Source organism: Aspergillus aculeatus, assembly GCF_001890905.1.
Source record: "Aspergillus aculeatus ATCC 16872 unplaced genomic scaffold ASPACscaffold_15, whole genome shotgun sequence".
NCBI lineage: Eukaryota > Fungi > Ascomycota > Eurotiomycetes > Eurotiales > Aspergillaceae > Aspergillus > Aspergillus aculeatus.
In genome coordinates, this window is record NW_017962990.1 from 779,462 (window position 1) to 799,467 (window position 20,006).

Here is a 20,006-nt window from a genome sequence, read left to right on the forward strand (position 1 = left end):
ATCCTGTAAGCATAAGCGCAATTGCGCAGAGAGGCTTCCTATGAATAAACAATTTTTAGAAGACGGACAAAAGAAGAAAAGGGTGAAGCACTATAGTGGAGATGCCTGGATAGAGGGGCATCGCGCCCATGGGCGCTTGGTCAATACTATCCTACTTATGCTGTTGTATGTCTTTATTTCTTCGAATTTTTCTTTTCCTCTTTTTCGATCATGACCTGATTGCGCTTTCGAGGAGGTCAGTCAGGCTATGCCTCAGCGCTCGGCTTGGATACCCACCCTACAGCTCCGGCATGACACAACGTGGGACTACGATGTCCACCGACTTGCGCGAGTATCGGTCAGTCAAACAGCCAAATCACATCACGTTCAACCAGCTGTTACAGTATCTGCTGCAGCAATTTCTATCTGCCAGGTCTCGGACCGGTCTGGATGGATGTTGATGCGAATTGAAACAAGTTATCTTAATTGGTCCGGCAAAAAAGAAAATAAAAAGCATATCCTGTCAACATCGAGCCTGGGACCCGGGCTCTCCCCCGAAGTTCAATATTCAGACGGAGAGCAAAATGGATAACAAGACCACTCTCAAGGGCAGTCGAACTGCTGGCCTCGTTTTTGGACCAATTTGGTTCAAAGCAGAAAGAAAGCGGTTTGTTCGATTTCGGTAGGAATCGCGAATCGCACTGCCGGCCTCAATCCAAGGCCACTTCTGTGCTCACAACTCTCACCTCCATTCCGCAAATCACATGAATGTCACTAGCCGACGTCCGCTACAGGAGAAAATCTATATCGAAATGCTCAAGCCCTGCATATCTATTCTGGGTTTGTTTGTTTTCAGCGACTCAAATATGAACTGGTATCTATTAATATGTGTGGTGTGCAATTTTTCAGCCATCATGGAAAGATTCATAAAACTCATCCGCAGCCCATACAGCAGTACAGCCCAGGCGTTAAACCAACAATTTGCTCCAACCGACTAGCAATCCGCGGCGATCGAACGGTGACTAACAAACAGCAAGGGAGAGGCAGTACGATCACCGGAAGCCGGCCTGGGCACGGGTATTCTTGAGCGTCTTCTTGATGATATCCTCCACTTCGTCCCAATCCTTGGTGTCAATCCGCTGGATGCTGGTGTTGAAGTACTTCTGAATCTGGTTGAGCATCTCCCACTCGTCGCGGTTGGAGATGAACGAGATCGAGACACCCACACGACCGAACCGACCGGTACGACCGATACGGTGAAGGTAGGTCTGGAAGTCCGCTTGGCGTGGAGCGCGAGGGTTGGTCTGGTGGATTTCAGGGATGTCCTAATCACGGGAATTAGCTTGCGTGAACTTGAAGATCACATCTCAAAATGCTTACGTAGTTGATGACCATGGAAACGGTCGAAACATCGATACCTCTGGCGAGGACGTTGGTGGTGATCAGAACCTTGGCTTGTCCCGCACGGAACTGGTCAATCACGGCATCACGCTGCGAGCCTTCGATACCACCGGTCAGGGAGGCAACGGCGTGACCTTCGGCCACCATGCGCCTTTCGATTTCGACAGCAGAGGCACGGGTCTAGTGAGGATTAGCAAAATCCCTGTGACACGTGTCCAAATCAACCAACCTTGACGAAAATAATGGAAGAACCAACGGTGAGAAGACCGTAAAGCTGAACAAGAGTCTGGTACTTCTCTTCCTCGTTGGCGCAGTCAAGATACAATTGCTTGATACCCTCGACGGTCAATTCCTCATGCTGAAGGGTAATCTCGTTCGCATTCGGGGCGAACTTGGAAGCGTATTCGTGGACGTGCGTAGGGAAAGTGGCCGAAAAGAGCACAACCTGAATATCCCTGGGCAACAAACTGCGAAGCTGTTAGTCATCACACTATTCGGGAGAGGAATGGCGAAACTGACGCCTTGACACGGATGCACTGATCGCCAAGACCCTGCTGGTCAAGCATGTTATCTGCCTCGTCCAGAACCAGCACCTTGAGCTTGTTGGCCGCGATGGTGCGTCTCTTGATCATATCGGTAACCGTTCCTGGCGTACCAACAACAACGGAGCACTCCAATTTGGTCGGGCGCGCATTGCTATCCGCAGGCACAGCAGTACCGATGAGGAGGTTTGGAAGGAATTGACCCATGACCTGGATAACACCCACGATCTGACGCGCCAACTCGCGCGTAGGAGCCAAAATCAGGGCCTGTGGGGTCTTCTGCAGTTGCTCCGTGCTGAGGTCGATGCGGCTGAGGACATTGAGCGTGAATGCGGCAGTCTTTCCAGTACCCGACTGGGACTGGCCGACCAGGTTCTTTGCGGGGTTGCCGAGCAGAAGAGGAAGAGCTCTTTCTTGGATCTTCGACGGTTTGCGGAAGTTCATCGCCGACAATCCTTGCAAGATACGAGGATCGCTGTTGAGCAAACGGTGTTAGCCCCAATGAGTCATTCAGTGATTTGATTGACATGTGACCTACAGGCCAAGGTCCTCGAAGTTCTTGACTGAGAACAGAGGATTGTTCGGGTCGGCTTGCAGATCGCTGAGCTTGACCTCCACGGTGTACTCGGGTTCCTGAAGATCGGAGCCACCCAAGGCGGCGGGCGCTCCATCCGTTTGATCGATTTCTTTGGGGGTTTCGGTGGACTCTGCGTAAGAGGGCTGAATTAGCGTGGTTCTGGATGCGATCGACCGCGATGGAGGGTGACACAGTCGGCGGGTCGAAGGAAGGTATGCCGCGTGGTGTCCATACCTGCAGGCTGAGATTCTTCGGGCTTGGAAATGCGGTCGGCGAGAGAGCCGCCAGCAGGCTGTTCGTCGGAGGCCATGATAAGCTCGTGAAACGACAAAGGTGATTTGAGGACGGCGTGTGTTGTTGTGAGGAAAAAAAAGGCTGCTTGATTCCAGGCGGAAGGAGGGGAGCAGCGGGGTAATTCTATTTAAACCAGACGCGCGATGGGCTGGCTCCAAACAGCGACTCAAGCGAACAAGGCAGAGGCCGAAATCCTTTCAAGGACGAAGAAGAAAGAAAAGGAGAGAGAAGGATTTACTCGGGACCAACTCGGGACTCAGAGCAATCACGGTAGCAATAAGGCAGTAATGGTTGGCACTGCAGTGGGTGTTGCTATGCTCATTTGCTCATTTGCTCATCAGTAGACAATGACGGCGGAAAAACCAGTCCGGACCGCCTTTGAGCTGCGCTAGTCCTGAAAGGGAAGGAGGACCGGAGGGCTTCGTGATGCCCATTGTGGTAGGCGGTGACAGGGCATCGACGGTACGGTACCTTACTCTAGTGGCATCAGGCTAAATGACGTAGTGCTCCAACGTGGCCTGACAGCCTCGTTCGGTATTGTCATCGGGCAATCTTCCGTTGCTTTTACTGCATCCAGCCTAAGCTGTAGTGTTCTTCCCCGCTTCCTTCCCTTCGCAGCGATTGATTGATGGATTGCCTGCGTCTCTCCTCTCTCCTCCAAAGTATCATTAATTCTTAGTGATTGCTGTCCACTTCGGCGTCTTCCGCTGCTGCTCCGATCCCTTGCCATTGACACCGGTCGCGCAACAGGCTTCCCTTCTCCAGGTGGTTGGTGGTTTCAACGTGCGCCTGCTTGGGTCATCTTAGGCCGACACATTCCGGTTTCCCCTGGTTTCGCATCTCCGTCGTCAGTCTTCTGCGCCGTGATCTTCGGGCAGCGGATTAGCCGTCAGCATGGCAACCCTAGATGTCGCCCCTCATTTTGGGGCAGAACTGAAGGTATGGTGATGTCTGCACTTAGGGAAAACAACCGAGTATTCTCGCTAACAGCAGAATTGAATAGGATGCCTTCAAACCAGTCAACAATTGGGTATGTCCCCCCCGCATGTTCGTCCGCGCGCATTCCCCCGACCACAACGACGGCCGACATCCAAAGTTCCGGGCTAAGCCATCGCTCCCCAGGTTTCCCATGGTATCGGGTGGTTGGATGAAATACAACAGTTCTACCGAGAGCGCAGTGTTATCGAGAAGGAATATGCGGCCAAAATGACGGCGCTGTGCAGAAAGTACAACGACCGCAAGGCGAAGAAGATCAGCACGCTGAGTGTAGGAGACACTCCGAGCATGACCCCGGGCTCGCTCGAAAGCGCCTCGCTCACGACATGGACGACACAATTGACTGCGATCGAGGCGCACGCCTCCGAACGCGACCAATTCGGCACGGATCTGGTGGTCCAAATAGCGGAGCCGCTCAAACAAGCCGCAGCGCAATACGAGGAACTGCGGAAGTGCCACGTCGACTTTCATGCCAAATTGGAGAAGGAGAGGGACTCTTCTTACAGTGAGCTTAAGAAGGTCAAGGGGAAATACGACGGTGCATGTCAGGAGGTGGAAGCGCGACGGAAGAAAATGGAGAGCTCGTTTGACCACAGCAAGTCCAAGGCCCAAGCGGCCTATCAGCAGCAGATTCTGGAAATGAACAACGTCAAGGTATGTAGCCAATCACATCTCCTATCGCACACTAACAGAAGCAGAACACCTACCTTATCAGTATCAACGTGACGAACAAGCTCAAGGAGCGCTTTTACCACGAATATGTTCCTGAGCTACTCGATGTAGGTTTCTTTCGCCCAGCCTTAGCTATGACACTAACGTTCGCAGGGGCTGCAAGACCTCAACGAAACCCGTGTAGCGAAGCTGAATTCAATCTGGGCGCAGGCAGCTCAGTTGGACAAGAATTACCTGACCAAAAGTGTGGAGCACATGTCCAATCTCCTGCACGAGATCCCCCGCAACCTTCCTCATCTCGACTCGCTTATGTTCTTGCGCCACAACACCACGCCTCTCCAAGAACCCGCCAATGCAGGCTTCGAGCCCAGCCCGGTCTGGCACGATGACGAAGCCCTCATAACCGACGAGACCGCCAAGGTCTTCTTGCGCAATCTTCTCAGCAAGAGCAAGACACAGGTGCGCGATCTGCGAGTGGAGACCGATCAGAAGCGACGAGAGGTAGAGGCGGCCAAGAAGGTACGCGAAGCGATCCAGCAGGGCAGGGACAAACGGAGCGAGGTGGAAGTAGTCCGGTCCATCTTCTTCCTGCAAGAGACGTTGCATGAGCTTGACCGCAAACGCCTGACGGCCGAAGTTGAGACATCAACAATCATGTCCGTGGTAGGCGATCTGTCGCTGGGGGCGCGCAATCACAACTTCAAGTCGCAGACATTCAAGATCCCCACCAACTGCGACCTTTGCGGTGAGCGCATCTGGGGTCTATCAGCCAAGGGCTTCGACTGCCGCGACTGCGGTTATACGTGCCACAGCAAGTGCGAGATGAAGGTGCCGGCAGAATGTCCGGGCGAGCAGACCAAGGAGGAGAAGAAGAAGCTCAAAGCAGAGCGACAGGAGCTGGCCAACTCGACCCCGACTCTCGATCTGGAGCCGTCGTCATCCAGCGGCCCGACGGGGGCGCCCTCGCTCACGCGCAAAGACACCATGAACTCGCTCAGTTCCGGTTACGCCGTCAGTGCCAACCGCTCCTTATCCACCGCCACCAGTCTCTCCCCGTCCACTGCCGAGTTACCTGCATCAACCCCAACGCCTCCAGCCACAGAGACCAAACCCTCTGCCGCGGCTGCCTCCAAGCGGAACCGCGTCCTTGCACCACCGCCGGCGCAATACATCAACAGTCCTCCGTCCACCCCAACCCTCAGTTCCAAACCGGCTTCTTCCGAACCCCGGGGCAAGATGCTGTACCCGTATCAAGCACAGGGTGATGACGAAGTCACCGTCCAAGAAGGGGACGACATCGTCATTGTAGAGCCAGATGGTAAGCCACTCTTGTCATTATCACTTTGTCGCATCCTTCACCTCCCATATAATTTCATCAACAACTCTTGCTCTCGTCCCTTCCCGCCTCCTTTATTCTGTACCATCCAAGCTAATCACCACATAAACAGACGGATCCGGCTGGCTTCGCGTCCGAACCCCGGCAACCGGAAACGAGGGCCTCGTCCCAGCCTCCTACGTCGAAGTCCTCCCCATGGAACGCCCCGCATCAACCTACTCAACCAACTCCTCCGCCTCGGCCTCGGCCTCTACCCTGCCAGCAGGAAGCAGCAAACGCATCGGCCCCGCCGTGGCGCCGCGCCGCGGGGCCAAGAAATTGGCCTACGTGGAAGCGTTGTACGACTACGAGGCCCGCAGCGACATGGAATGGAGTATGAGCGAGGGGGACCGGTTCGTGCTGGTGAACCGGGATAGCGGGGATGGGTGGGCGGATGTAGAGCGGGGGGGCGTGACGAAGAGCGTGCCGGCGAACTATATTCAGGATGTTTAGACAGTTGGTGGAAACGAACGTGGGGATTCCAGGTACGGAGGGTCCCGGTGGAAGGAATTTGGGAGGTAGCATGTGGCTTTAGGGCACTAGGTACGGCTCATGGATAGCTAGTTGTTAAGTTGGATTAGTTGGAGGGTGAGGTGGGATGGCGGGAGGTGCAGTACATATACCACACAATACATACCGTGCTCCGTGCTGTTATACTGTACATAATCTAGCATAGCTGAACTCATACTTCTTTTCAGGGACTTGTCCTAAGACAGCGTGACGGTAGCAGGAGCATAGTACTTAGCTTGCCGAACACAAGCCTCGAGATTTGGATTAGTGGTCGGACTACAACCCGGTTATATACGTGGGCATGTTATAATCCACAGCGTACTTGTTCCTCTCAATCATTCTCCCCTTCCGACTCCTTGCCTCGTTTCTCGAAACTCAACTCGCAATTTCAGCTCGACAGATTCCTTCACTGATTCTTCCAGCCCTCTCTCCCTCCTATCTTGCCATGCACTTGAATCATAGTACTGTAGATCCCGAGTCCGTGGCCATGGGCATCCGGGGTACACCCCAGTACCTATCTCCATGGCGAGAGGTAGTCTCCTTGGCACCGTAGTAAGGAGTATAGAGATCGAGTGATCAGCGATAGGTGATATGCGTGGGGTGCATTTCATCTTCTCTGTTGCTGGGATAATCTTTGTCGTTGTGATGAGCTCGGCTGCCAGCTGTATATCGCATTGCTATATACCTATATACAAAGCCTGCGATTCGAGGGGGCGAACACCCCCGCCCCCAAAGCTCAGCAGAAACCCTCCCAGACGGTTATATCAACAGATTCCCAACGGGCTAACGGTTCTGTGCTCCCTCGCAGACCCAAAAATCTTCCCCGCTCCCCCACAGCCATCGCTATCTCATGCTCAAACAGCGGCAACAACAACATCACCATCGTTCTCGTATACGTCATGACTCATAACATTTGCACAATCGCTTCTCTCTTCTTTCCTTTGGATGTAGACGAGCCGGTAAAAATCCAGCCCGTCTGCAAATGTTATACCTCGTCCCGGAGGGCCGCCTCCTCCGATAACGATAACCACGACCAATCGCCCTGGAAGACGTCCGCGGGCAGAGAATTGACGTCCAGGTCTTCGAGAGCGTAGATCGCGGCGGCGGACGCGCTGTCTACGAAGGACACCCCGACTCCGTTCTCGAAGTCGAGCGGGTTGACCATGCTCAGCGAGCTGGGAATGTCACTTATCGTGCAGTATGATGGGGACGGGTAGACGGTGCTGGTGCTGGTGCTGGTGCCAGGCAGGTAGATGGGACTGCTGCCGGGGGTACCGGGGATGAGACCGTGGCCCTGTGCCTGCTGCTGCTGGTACAGCTGGGATGATGGAGGTAGTGGTGGTGGCGGGCTCGCGGAGATGGTGGATCGAGGGCGATGATCGCCATAGTCCCCTGTCGGAGGAGAGTGGGAGTCGCGCCTGATTCCTGCGCCACCACTACTGCTACCACCGCCCGTGGACGACGGCACAGGACGCGGCGCAATCGGCTTCAGGGAGCCCACCGAGGTGGAACGAGGAGATCTGCCAGCGGCTCTCTAGAACAAAGAGCAAGACGCCAAAGGAAAACCCACATCAGCCTTAGACTGTTCTCTGGATCACGGAAGAGAAATGAATGTGTAGGAAAACGCAGAATGTAATGGAGAGTGGCTTTTGTGTTTTGGTTGCATTCTTGGCTTGCAATCAAGGCTGGGTGCTGAACATCGGGGATGGCTCTACTTTTGATGCTTGACATCTGGCGTCGGCCTCACGTTTGAGCTTGGCGTGATCCTCGGGCGCCTCGCACGGCGTGCAGTTACAGACCGAGCAGGTTGCAAAGGGACGGCCCTTTCGGTTGATGTGAATTAATGGTCGATCTGTGCGGAGGTGGAATTAGCCAGGTGAACTGGAATACTATTCACACAAGGGTATGTATATTACCATGGTGCTTGCAGGTAGTCACACGGTGACCGCGAACGCAAGCTTCACAGGCCCACTTTTCACCGTCGATGAGCATCCCTTGGACGAATATTGTAGTGGAATAGAGGCGGCCATGATTCCCAGGCGGATAGGGAGTGGATTTATAGGTGAGAGCAAACAATAAGTGATGGGCGGGAAAACCAGCGAGCGAGAAAAAAAAAAAGAGAAGCCGATGGGGGAAATGAACACCACCAGATGGAGCGTTACTACAAAAAAAGGCAAAGCCGCATGGGGATGGGGAACGGGCACAGCCACGGATCGACTACATGGATGGCAAGGACTGTACTGTATAGAAACAGGCAGCTCGGTAGAGAAAGAAAGTACTCCGTAGCTGGTAGCGAGAGAGGGGGTATGTAGGTAGGTCCTGAGCTTCGTGTGCAAGGGAAACGAATGCATGCGCGGTTTTTGGGTCTCATTTTGCCGCATTATTGGGGGGGGGGTGGTCCGTTCCTGGATGGACCCAAAGTCCCACGTTCTGACTGCTACTGTACTGGAGGTAGTCAGTTTAGAGAGAAAGAGGTAATCCGAAGGCAGTGCGCCAGAGCCAGCCAGGGCTAACTCCTCCTTAGCTGATTTCTCCTCCCTCGATCTCCTCCTCTTCCTCCACCTCCACCTCCTCCTCTCTCCCGCTGGCCGCGGAGTCCATGATGATATAATTGCCCTAACAAAAAAAGTGATTAGCATGCGGGATTTTCCCTAGCGAAATATCGAGACATTCGTTAGTAACGAGATGCCGTATCCGTCTTAGTTGCGGGCAAAACCGAATGGTGCAGCAAATTCCCGCATACAACAACACATCTAAACAGGTCCTAGAAAAATCCTCTCGCGGAGACTAGCTATAGTTACAATCATATTCCTGCTGCCTTGGATCAAAGGCAATAAGCAGCGACAGGGGGGCAGGGGGGAATTTTCGGCAATTGACTCTTGAACTGCGACTGCGAAGAGATTATTACTCCGTACGAGCTGCTGATGATCGGAGGGAAAAGGTTTGCCAAAGGTTGGGTTGGGACTTGGAGATCAAAAATTCGAGACCCTGGCGGCGCGCAGCTTACAGCTTGCAGACCGATAAGCCAATCCCCCTAAGAACGAGCATGCTGCACGAGGAGCACAAGTGTGGGAGAAGCTCGAGCCATGGCGGGATGGAGGTGGCTGAGCAGCTTTCCAGCAGTGCAGTTGAAGGAAACCGGAAGCTTGGAGCACGAGCCAATCTGGGCCTGCGTGATTTAATAATTTGACATTTGGAAGTGGTGGTTGTGGTTGTGGTTGTTGTGGTTGTTGCTTATTATCCATTCCAAACTTGTTTGGCCACGCCGCACTTTCGGTCCTCCCCGGTCGGAGCTTTTCATCATCGGTTCCTCATTGAACCTAGTATGTCGTAGCTCTTTTGCTTTTTCTTTGCCGCTTCTTGCCGGGTTTCGTGGTCTTGCTCCGTGCTCAGCTCGTAGTAAATTGGGACCCTCCGACTGGTTGGAACCAGAAGTCCGTGGCTTGAGGCACAGACTCAATCTCGTGGTGTGTGTGTGTGTGTGTGTGTCAGTGAATGCTGATCTTCGTCCGATCGGAGAAGAAGAAAGAGGAAGAGCAAATCAGCCAATGCGCCCAAACATGTGACGGCCTTTCGGCCAGTTTCTTCCTCAGGCCACCCATCCCCTTCCAATTTCCTTTCCCTCTCATTTAATTTACCCTGCGTTTTCTGCCTCAGTCCTCTTTGCATTGTACAGTCGTCACCGGGATGGCTTAATTGCAACTACTTCTACTTCAAATTGACCAGCGCATTGCATCACAAATATTCTAATAGTAAATTCGGTCCGTCTAAATACAGAGAATCGAACGGTAAAGTCTGGCTATATACATACAACCACAACCACTGTCGACAAGAGAGTCCATCCCCAAACCTATCTAGGCGTAGGTGGGCCAGACAGTGACGGTAGAAGTGGTGGTGGTAACCACGGCTTCGGTCGTCGTAGTCCAGGCGGTCGAGGTCACCCACACGGTGGTGGTCGAGGCACCGGAGCCAGCCTGGGTAGCGACAGCCTTGTGGGCCGTCACAGAGACAGAGCCCGAGAAGCTATCCTCAGGGTTGGTCTCCTCCTCGTCATCGTCCTCATCGTCGCAGTCGGGCAAGTCCTCGTCATCCTCATCCTCGTCGGAGGTGGAGGCAGAGCTGGAAGAAGCAGAGCTGGACTCGGAGGTAGCAGTGGCGGTCGCCTCGGCGGCAACGCTGGCAGCGGTGGTCTCGGGAGTAGCCGTCGCAACGCTGACAGCAACCGAGGACTCGGTAGCAGATGCGTAGTGGGCAGCAGCGGTAGAAGCCGCAGAAACAGCAATAGACGAGCTGGCGGCGCTAACGGTGTCCGTGCCCTGAGCGATGATGCGGGCCACAGCGGCTTCCGCGGCAATCATGACGATCGCCTGGGTGTTACCGGTGGGCAGATCGGGGTGGATACTGGCATCAACAACATACTAGGAAAACGGTTAGCTCACTGTGCGATGCCATCGATTCAGAAGGGCATCCTTACCAAGTTCTCGGTACCGTACACCTTGGTGTTGAGATCAACGACAGAAGTACCGTTGTTGACACGGCCATCGTCAGTGCCGATCTTCGCAGTGCCGACAAAGTGGTCGCCGCTGGTCATAAGGTTAAGGATACCGGAGGCAGTCGAGGTTCCCGAGATGGAGAAACCGGAGGTGGAGTTGCTGATGTCGTCGATCAAGCTCTGGAAGAAGCGGGTGACGGCTTCCTTGTCCGCGGCAGTCTGCAACCAGGGGTCGGTCTCGAGGGTGGTGGTACCGGAGCTGTCAATGCCAAGGACACCGGTCGAGGTGGCACCGTGGGTCAGGTACAGCTTCATGGTGATAACGCCGTCCGTGCTGGTGCTGCAGGAAGCCTGGTAGAAACGAGTAATGCCATCGGTTCCAACGTTGGAGGTCCAGAACTGGAGACGGTGGCCACCCTGGGTGAGGACACCGGAGCCCTCAGCAAAAAGCTTCTGAACGGCGGCGCTGGGGCCGGGAACAACACTGGAGGTGTTGAAGTGGGTGAAGTTGCTGTTGGTGTTGACGGTGATGGTGAACATGGGGTGGTCACGGAGGTTCTGGCCAACGGGCAGGTTGATCCACTCCGAGGAAGGAGGGAGGGTGATGCCAGTGTTGCCGCTCTTGACAGTCTGGATCTGCTCAGTGGGGCCAATACCGGAGTTGAACAAGATGCGAGGAGTAGACATGGAACCGGCAGCAAGGACAACCTTACCACCAGCATTCAGGTTGATGATCTCGATGCCACCAGAGCTGGTCTCGACCTCAACACCAGTGACGCGGGCGCTGCGGCGTACAAGACGGCGGACCTTGGTGCTCGTGCGAAGGCTGAAGTTATCAAGGTCCTGGACCAAGGGGAGGTAGGAGCGGACGGGACCAGCACGGATACCATTGCCGACATCCCAGGAGGGGTAACTGTACACCATGTGCTTCTCGTTGGGCTGCTTCTGGGAGTCAACAGACTTCCATCCAAGTCCCTTCAGGAAGCCGGAAAGAACAGTGTACATGCCCTGGTCGTACCGCTTGCCGTCGGCCGAGGGAAGAGTGCTTCCGGGGTTGAGCGCGTAGAGACGGTTAGCAGCCGCCTCAATATCCTTCCACTTCCAGCCGGTGGGCCACTTGTCATCGAAATCGGCCTCCTGGGGGTGGATGAAGGATTCGGCGTTGACAATGGTACCACCACCCAGAACACAACCAGCCATGCCCGCAGTATCGTCGCAGAGGTAGTCGCCCATCAAGTTGAGGGAGGTGAGGGAGCTGCCGAGGGCGGGGATATCGAAAGGAGTCATCGAGGAGTTCCACGAAAGAGCATCGGTCGCACCCAGCTCCGTGGTCGGAGCCACACCACGCTCGATCAGCAGAACCTTCTTGCTGGTCTCAGCCAGACGCTCAGCGGCAACGATACCGGCAGCACCGCCTCCGACAACGATGTAATCATAGGTCGTGTTCGAGACCGTGGCGACGACACTGGCCGAGGCGCTGGCAGAAGGGCTGGTAACCGAGGCGGATGCAGAGGCAGTAGATGTGCTCGAGACGGCCTTCGCAGCCCAGGTGGCGTAGCTAGACGACTTGGCCTTGGACAGGTAGACTTCGAAGCCACCGTAGCCGGCTCCGTGGAAAGGCATGGCAGAAGAATCGGAGGAGGGGGTAGTAGGGCTGGTCGTAGCGAGACCCCAGCCGAAGTAGTAGGTGTCTTCGGTGGCGCCGAAGGTGGTAGGCTCGCCGAGAATGCAGTTCTCGCACAGGAAGGTATAGGTGAGGAAAGTGCTGTTGACGGAGGTTCCCTCGGGGATTTCGAGAATGCTGGCATCACCGCTGTAAACCTCGGGGCTAGAGTAGGCACTAGTCTCGCGGAGAGTTCCGACAGCAGAGTCGCCGTTGGCCCAGGCTGCGATGAGGAGAGCCTTGGTCATAGAACCGGACATACTGACACCACCCCATCCCTTAGAGCTGTCGAGAGGCACACTCAGCTGACCGATGAAGCTCTTCTCCACGGTCTCGGGCAGCGCAATACCGAAACAGAAACCCGTATCAGAATCGCACCACCTCTGGAAGTCCATGCCGGAAAGCGAATCACTGTAGGCGGAAGTGGCGGTGGCTGCGGCGGAGGCACCGAGCGCGGAGCTCAGGGCCACAGCGCCGCTAAGAATGTAGGAACGCATCCTGAAGCGAATTGTTCGAAAGAGAAGAACGAGCAAAAGATTCTTTAGACCAGATAGGGTCGGAAAGTTACCTAATCAAAGGTGAGAAGAATGAGATAGAAACCTTGAGGGGGAAAGCTGGCCCAGCAGCAACCCGGAAAAGAGTGGCGGCAAAAAGAAATTGCCAGAGAAGAGAAAGAAAGAAAAAACAAAAGAAGGACCGAAAAGAATGAGAGAGAATGGATTGAAACGTTTGAAAGCCGGTGGAAGTCCATTTCGAGGCGGACCACGGCATTCATATAGAATCCTCCTTGAGGCCGACGTGGGGACAGGGCCGGCCATCGTGTGAGGAAAAGCGGAGGCGTAACGGTGATTGAAGGGTGGTCAGAGGATAAGACTAATGCATTGAAGATATTGATTGTGGACACGCATGCCCACCTCGAAGGCGTCTAGTCTGCTCCCTTCCAGCGATATGGCCGTCTAGAACCCAGGCTGTGAGTGGCTTCGAAGCAAAATAAGCAATTTCCGGCGGGCCCTGGGCGTTTCTCGGAGAGCGGCGGTGGAGTGGGACATGCCAAGCATCCCTAGTCGGCGTGTGTTTCACGAGCAGACATCGGTGGTTTGAGCGTTATAGCACCCCTGTGCCTTGGAAGAGCCAAGCTCATCTATATCAAACAAATTCCTGGCAGGAGTTCGCGCCGGAGTGGATTGATCACAAAACCCGCGTCGCCTATTGGCCTCCCTGGGCGTCGGATGAATAATGAAGGTCCCCAGTGGGTGGAAGACAGCCCCCATTGTCGACAGGCGGTTCCCACCAAGTCATGATATCGGACAGGTATAGTGACGATGCCAAGAGCTGTCTATCACCTTAGAGGCTTGGAGTATTTACAACTCCAGTCGTTGGTGCCTAGGGGGTTTGTCTGTTTAGCAAGGCGGCTGCAAGCACCTGGACCGGAGGATGGACAAGATCAAAACATACCTGATACTTTGTTCGGTTTTGAGAATAGATATGCTGTTTCTGGCCACCGGGATGATATCGTAAGTGAAGCCTCCTGCGAAATCCTGAGACAAGCCAAGTGTCAGAGAAGATGGATGCTGGGAGACGGAGAGAGGAGGAGTCTGGAAATTACTCTAATCCGCAGTGACTCGGGAGGGGAAACCTCGGTCGGCCTCCGGGCGGGTCCCACCACTGGGCAGGGGAGAGAGTGTGTCCGAAAGAAAGAGATAGGGCAACCAGCCGACCAACCGGCGATAGGGTCATACTCATCAATTTTTCTTCTATTGAGCGGGGCAATTTCCTCGATAAATCAATTCATTACTACTCTACATGCAGAGAGACGTGCGCTAAAAATGTAGGTACCAAACACCTGTACAGCTGCCTTCTAATATCACTTCGTTGGCAACCCACATCCGCCATCTGCCCTGCTAGCAATCGGCTATCGTCAAATACAGTGCTTCGACCAATCTGGCTGCATATTGACTTTAAAGAAGACAAAGAAAGAGAGAAAAAGGTCCGTCTGAAGAAGAAAAGGGCTTTCGGTGAGAATCGACAAGCATGAGCAAACATGCACTGGTAGATGAACTATTTAAACAAGAACCATGCCAGCTCCAAACAAGGTCGACATGACGGTGACCAGGCCCACAAGAACAGGGGTCATGGTCAGGTGGGGCACGTGCAGGCCAGCAGCAGCGCCTGGAGAGCTGGTCGAAGTCCCGCTGCCGGAAGAGCTAGAGCCACTGCTCGAGGAGGCAGAGCCAGATCCAGGCGTGGCGGTGCTGGTAGAGGCAGTTCCAGCGTTCATGCTACCAGAGCCAGAGAATCCAACACCCTTGCCAGCACCCTCGGTCATGTACTTCTTGGCGGGCTCGGGGATAGCAGGAAGCGAGTCGTTCTCAACATCCCAGTTGGGAGAATCCTTCGCAGGGCACGGGTTGGCACCTCCAGTCTTGTTGTAGCCACCGTCGCCAGTGGGGCTCTTGGTCTTGGCCAGAGCAGACTTGAGAGCATCGTAGTCATCCAAAGTGCTGACCTTGCCGTCCTTGATCTGGACGAGACCGTAGTTGCTGGGCTCCTCCGAGTACTCGTAGACGAGACCACCGGAATAGACGCCAGTCATGTCGGTGCTGTACAAGGAGCTGACCTCCTCGAACTTGCGGGTGTTGGTGTTGCAGCCGTACTCGGACAGGAAGAGAGGAAGACCGTATCCAGTGAAGTTCTTGACCTTCTGGTCCCAGCCGGAGGTGGTGAAGGAAGACGGGTCGCACCAAGAGTAGTCGTTGAAGGCGAAGAAGTCGCTACGCTCATCGTCGGTACCGCAGTTCATGTACTGAGCCATCTGGAGACGGTTCGTGTCGATATCGGCCTAGATAAACAAATTCCTGGTTAGTCTTTCCGTGCTTTTCCTCATTGTGATATGACGTGACTACATACAGCAGAGTATCCGACAGGGATCTCACGATACTTGCGGCTGCGGATGTACTGGCGGAGATCACGCGTGACGGCCTTGACATAGGGAGCAGCACTCGACGAGGGACCGTCGTTGATGACCTCGTTTCCAGAGAAGAAGGCGAGGGTGTTCTTGTAATTGGCGAACTTGTCGACTGTGGCGAAGATGTACTGGAGATAGACATCGTTGTAGGAGGGCTTCGGGTCGGCACGGTTGAGAGAGTACTTGGGGGTGTTGACGTCGAGAACCAGGTAGATGCCAGCATCTGCCAGAGCGTTCATGCACTCGTCGTGATCCGCGGAGTTGTCGACGGAGTAAACACGGATAGTGTTCAAGCCGAGCTCGGTGAACTTGGCGATGTCGCGCTTGCAGCCTTCGGCATCGGCAATGGGATCGGCCAGTTTGGACGAGCCACCGGGTTGGTAGTCGACACCACGGATGTAGAAACGGTCGTCACCCTTGAAGAAGGCATTACCCTTGACGGTGATGGGAGTCACATCGTCACGGGCCTTGAGGTTCGGAGCAGCCAAAGCGGTGGAGGCGCCCAAAGTGATGGCTGTCGCGATAGCGTAGCCCTTCATGTTGATGGATTGTGTGAGTCGAGGTGCTTTGATGGGAGAAAACAAGCCGGATGGTGGGTGAGTCTCGGGAACGAATGGAGACCTGCTATGTAACAGAGTATGATATAGTTGATGGGAGGGTAGAGCTTGGAAGAATTGGCGGCTATCGAAAGCAGGCGAGAAGAGGTCAATAAGACTGAACGAGTGACTTGAAATGGGGAGAGAGGAAAAAAAAAAAGACGAACGATTGAAGGGATAGTAGAGGAAAGAACCCAAGGCAGGGGAAGAAGATGATGAGGAGAGAAGAAAGAGAAGTCGAAAAAGTAAGGAAGGGGGTGGTGGTGGTGGTGCAGGGTCGAAGGACCCTTAAAGGGTAACTTGGAGCAGACAGCCCAAGGCAGGCAGTGTCAGCCATCCACTCCATCCCTGAGCCGTCTGCCCCATTCAAAGATTCAAAACAGTAAGGATAACCCAGGTTGCCACAAAGAAGCGCGTGTCACACAATGTCTCCAATGCCTGGATTGCCGGATGAGGCAGCCAAGGGATTTCAGTATGTGTGGGAAATTGCTGGGCGGGTCTACCGGATGCCTATCAGCTGTCTCGATCGTCAGATCACCCCCCAGCGCAGGCCTGCAGGATCAGGGTCCAGCCAGGGACGGACTGGACTATACATAGGACAGCAGAGTGGATTCCATTGTGTGCAACGGGTTGTTATTTTCTGTTGAATACTGAGGAACAGTATCTTGAAGTGGTGTTTTCCTTCTGGTGAATTTCTATCTCTGCTGTGTCTCTTTCAGTTACCAATTTTACCAATTGAGGTCGACCATGACGTCCTTGTACCTGGGAAGGGCGCAAAGAATGGATGGAGTGGAGATGGAGCCCTGAGGAGCCCTGAGGAGCCCTGAAAAGCCCTGAACCCCGGCCGGGCCAAGGAAAGAAGGGGGGGCCCCCAGTGGGTCCAGCCACAAATCCAGTCCCTGGGCGGGAAAGAGAAACGAAGTGAGACCCTGCCGTGCTCACTGGAAGTGGCTTGTCATATTGCACTGTACTTGGTGTATGTACTTCCACGCCCTGCAAAATACTCAGTACTCAACTGTCGACTAAGCACCAAGGACCAGATCAAACAATTCAGCCTCTTCAAACATACTATGTGTAATCATGTTAACGTATAAGAAGGGGAAGATCCCCCGGCTCTCTCAAGCACTTCAGGTTACCGATCGATGCAGCCATCCCGTTTCCCTGCCGTGCGAAAGCAGATCATCTCCGAGCTGGTTTGACTCGAGGATTGGTTCCTTCCTCAGCATGTCTGACCTCCTCCCAGTCCCCCTATCCCCCTTCTCTTTTCCCTTGTTGTGTCCCCAAATACCTCCCTCCGTCGATGGCCGAGCAAACGCCCAGAAGAATAGGCTTTGGGGGGTTTACGACGACTCTGTATCCTGCCTGTCTCAGAGCTCCCAAGGCTTTGCCTGTGCCATTCGTTGGATGGAGAGCAGGTATGGTAACAGCCAAGAAGCAGCAGCTGAGACATGCCAACACAACACCCAAGATTCCCTTCCTTCCCCCATCCACTCAACCCACCCTCCGCTAATTTTAGGCAGTCCCCTTCGCTAATTTTAGCCAACCGACTCATTTCCCTGCATTTCCGTATGAAGAAGAGCCAAGTCTGATTATGCAAACTTCCTGTCGCTTTCTGCATCGGTGATGATTGGTTTTGTTGCGATTGACATCTGTAGGTATGGCTGGAAGGAGTGGTTACTAGGGGTATCCCTCGAACCTTCGGCGCACCGATGCCCCCCAAGTATGTGTAGGAAAGTAGACCAGACATTACAGCAGCAGAACACTGCGATCAAGATAAGATCTTGATCAATTATGCTTTCGACTGTTTTTCTATACTTCAACGCATTTCAACTGATATATACTCATAACTGCCGAACCGAATACTCTGCCTATGTGTAGGATATTCCCTCCCTCCGAACCCGGTCGGGAGTGGTCTATCACCGGCCCCTCCATTTCTTCATCAATCCTGGTCAACCCACAAACAAAAACAATCATAGATTAATCGCATCCACAACCATACACACAGAAGTTCACATTTCCAATCCCTTATTACCCAGAAAAGAACCCACCCCATCCCCTCCGTCCCCAAACCAGACACGAAAACCCTAACACTGACGTCAGCGCACAGATCGAAGCACGGTCCCACCAACTCTCGCTCTAGACCCAACTTCCCCCCCCGCGACCGGTAACCGTACCTGTCTATCTAATCCCCTTAACCGAGCCCAGGCCGACCGACCGTCAAATCCAAGATCGAATACCAGCAAAACAAGAAAACAGGAGAACAAAGTTCTCCACAAAAACCAAGTCAAAAAGTCAGGAGGTTTGAGTGCCGCTCACTGAGCGAAATCTCCCAATGGGGGGTTGATAGCTCGCGTCAAAACTCATATGCGGAATCCTTGGCCGGAGATTTAACGAGCTCGGCGGGACTCGGCTAGTTGGTCGAGACCGTCTCGGCGGGGTGGGTTGCCATTTGATGAAGTTTTGAGGTTTTGGGGGGGGGGGACGCGGAAGGAGGTTTAGGCAGCATGTTTCTTCGTGTTCTTGGGTTTGGGGCGTTTGTGCTTATGGGATTATTGCGGGTAGATTTGTTGTGGTTTGCTTATGTTCACATACGAGGTGAAATATATATCCACAGAGGAGAGAGGTCGAGATCTGGAATAGTAGGGAAAGATACGTGGTATGGAATTGTATACCTCACGGAATTAATCCCATGGTTCTCTAGAGGATATGAAGTCCTCCAAGCCGCCCGGTCATGCACAAATGAATCAGGAGTGGAGCGAGCGTATGCTGCCTCGTATCACATGAAATCGATCCATCATGCTCGGAGCCCGCGGACGGTACTTACCTGGTCCTTGACACTTCTGAAGTATTGCCAATGGGCCAGAGCATGCGCTACGAGCATGCTGTGAATCCATTGAGGCGCAGACGATTGCCAAGGGGGAATAAAGCTCGACAACCGAGGAGCGTGGGTTTGCCAAGTAGCCGAGTGAAACGGTGTGAACTATACTGACAGTATATTGACTCGCGAGCGGAGAGCGGGTGTGGTTGTTCTGGGGGATGCTGTTGATGGCAGCCTACCTAGTAATATGCTAGGTATACTGTTTTAGGAATCGGGTAGGCATCTATATATGCTATGTCGGCCAATGGCTGGAGAGGTTGTACTTTCCTCAGCTCTTGCATTTAACATGACAGTCTTGTGACCAAGCGAAGCGACTTACTCGCAGTACTACTTTGTTCATAAGGGATACTTATCCTCGCTTGCTTGTCTGCGAAGAAACACCCAGCGGAAAATGAAACATGTAATGCACTGGCTGTTGTTGGCGGTCCCCTGAGCTGCTCAGCACCGACTGTGATGGCAAAGGCATCTTGCCATTGTTGGAGCAGCTGCACCATGATCTAGCAGGTAGGACCAGCATAGTACTCACCTCGCTTGGAAGATGCACGCTCGGTGCTTGCTCTTCCAACTCTCACTACGTGGCAGCTGGCTCCTTCCCTGAGGATTTACTGCACCTGAGGTTTAAGAGGCAGGAGAATGTCCACGATATGGCCACCGAAGCCTGACAACCTCCTCCAAGAGAGCGTCCAGGAGAGCAACAACAGTATCCTCACCTCGCCAACCACTTAATTCGATCATTCTTTCTCGTCATCCCCTCAGCTCATACCAGCTCATACCAGCTCATACCAGCTCATACCAGCTCAAACGAGCAAGCAAGTGTGAGTGGCCTCCAAGCACCCAGCATGTACCGCAGACACTGACAACACACCAGATGCATTACACCACCTACCCCCTCATCTGGATCACCCTCCTCAGCGCCGCCTGGTGTCAATGGTCCAAACTCTTCATCAGCCAGCCAGCCTTCACCAACCACCCGTGGCCCTCCATCCTCCTCGAATCGCCCGAGTTCGGCCCCACCGGCTCCTACCTCGACATCGACCACACACGCGAGGGCGCAGGCAATTTCCCC

At 53.9% G+C, this 20,006-nt stretch overlaps 5 protein-coding genes across 5 annotated transcripts; 1 reads left to right on the forward strand and 4 right to left on the reverse strand.

Annotated features, from left to right (window-relative positions):
* Window positions 1–769: 769 nt before the first annotated feature.
* Window positions 770–3,116, reverse strand: dbp5 (ATP-dependent RNA helicase DBP5). Its single transcript, XM_020196763.1, has 6 exons — window positions 2,734–3,116; window positions 2,461–2,629; window positions 1,900–2,397; window positions 1,610–1,847; window positions 1,360–1,560; window positions 770–1,304 (listed from the first exon to the last, which is right to left on the reverse strand). Exons 1-6 carry the CDS (start codon window positions 2,807–2,809, stop codon window positions 1,032–1,034), a joined length of 1,455 nt encoding a protein of 484 aa, XP_020053279.1. The 5' UTR covers window positions 2,810–3,116; the 3' UTR covers window positions 770–1,031.
* Window positions 3,117–3,473: 357 nt separating this feature from the next.
* Window positions 3,474–6,531, forward strand: ASPACDRAFT_81097 (putative actin polymerization protein Bzz1). Its single transcript, XM_020205798.1, has 6 exons — window positions 3,474–3,732; window positions 3,797–3,823; window positions 3,916–4,443; window positions 4,488–4,568; window positions 4,615–5,779; window positions 5,910–6,531. Exons 1-6 carry the CDS (start codon window positions 3,688–3,690, stop codon window positions 6,287–6,289), a joined length of 2,226 nt encoding a protein of 741 aa, XP_020053280.1. The 5' UTR covers window positions 3,474–3,687; the 3' UTR covers window positions 6,290–6,531.
* An 800-nt stretch (window positions 6,532–7,331) lies between these two features.
* ASPACDRAFT_46465 (uncharacterized protein) lies at window positions 7,332–8,376 on the reverse strand (the record flags this gene model as incomplete). Its single annotated transcript, XM_020201787.1, has 2 exons — window positions 7,332–7,880; window positions 8,287–8,376. 2 exons carry the CDS (start codon window positions 8,374–8,376, stop codon window positions 7,332–7,334), a joined length of 639 nt encoding a protein of 212 aa, XP_020053281.1.
* A 1,824-nt stretch (window positions 8,377–10,200) lies between these two features.
* Window positions 10,201–12,998, reverse strand: ASPACDRAFT_1615 (putative cellobiose dehydrogenase; the record flags this gene model as incomplete). The annotated part of the gene is made up of 3 exons (XM_020197160.2): window positions 10,201–10,764; window positions 10,821–11,468; window positions 11,547–12,998. 3 exons carry the CDS (start codon window positions 12,996–12,998, stop codon window positions 10,201–10,203), a joined length of 2,664 nt encoding a protein of 887 aa, XP_020053282.1.
* Window positions 12,999–14,563: 1,565 nt separating this feature from the next.
* gel1 (1,3-beta-glucanosyltransferase gel1) lies at window positions 14,564–16,005 on the reverse strand (the record flags this gene model as incomplete). The annotated part of the gene is made up of 2 exons (XM_020202859.1): window positions 14,564–15,340; window positions 15,409–16,005. 2 exons carry the CDS (start codon window positions 16,003–16,005, stop codon window positions 14,564–14,566), a joined length of 1,374 nt encoding a protein of 457 aa, XP_020053283.1.
* Between the last annotated feature and the right edge of the window lie 4,001 nt (window positions 16,006–20,006).

Bases quoted from the DNA above. Each gene is read 5' to 3' on its own strand.
- dbp5 (XM_020196763.1), bottom strand. From the start codon at position 2,809: ATGGCCTCCGACGAACAGCCTGCTGGCGGCTCTCTCGCCGACCGCATT. The intron at 2,630-2,733 runs GTATGGACACCA...CCTCTTACGCAG, and splicing joins CGAAGAATCTCAGCCTGCAG to AGTCCACCGAAACCCCCAAA. The intron at 1,305-1,359 runs GTAAGCATTTTG...TCCCGTGATTAG, and splicing joins TTTCCATGGTCATCAACTAC to GACATCCCTGAAATCCACCA.
- ASPACDRAFT_81097 (XM_020205798.1), top strand. From the start codon at position 3,688: ATGGCAACCCTAGATGTCGCCCCTCATTTTGGGGCAGAACTGAAG. The intron at 3,824-3,915 runs GTATGTCCCCCC...ATCGCTCCCCAG, and splicing joins TCAAACCAGTCAACAATTGG to GTTTCCCATGGTATCGGGTG. The intron at 4,444-4,487 runs GTATGTAGCCAA...TAACAGAAGCAG, and splicing joins TGGAAATGAACAACGTCAAG to AACACCTACCTTATCAGTAT.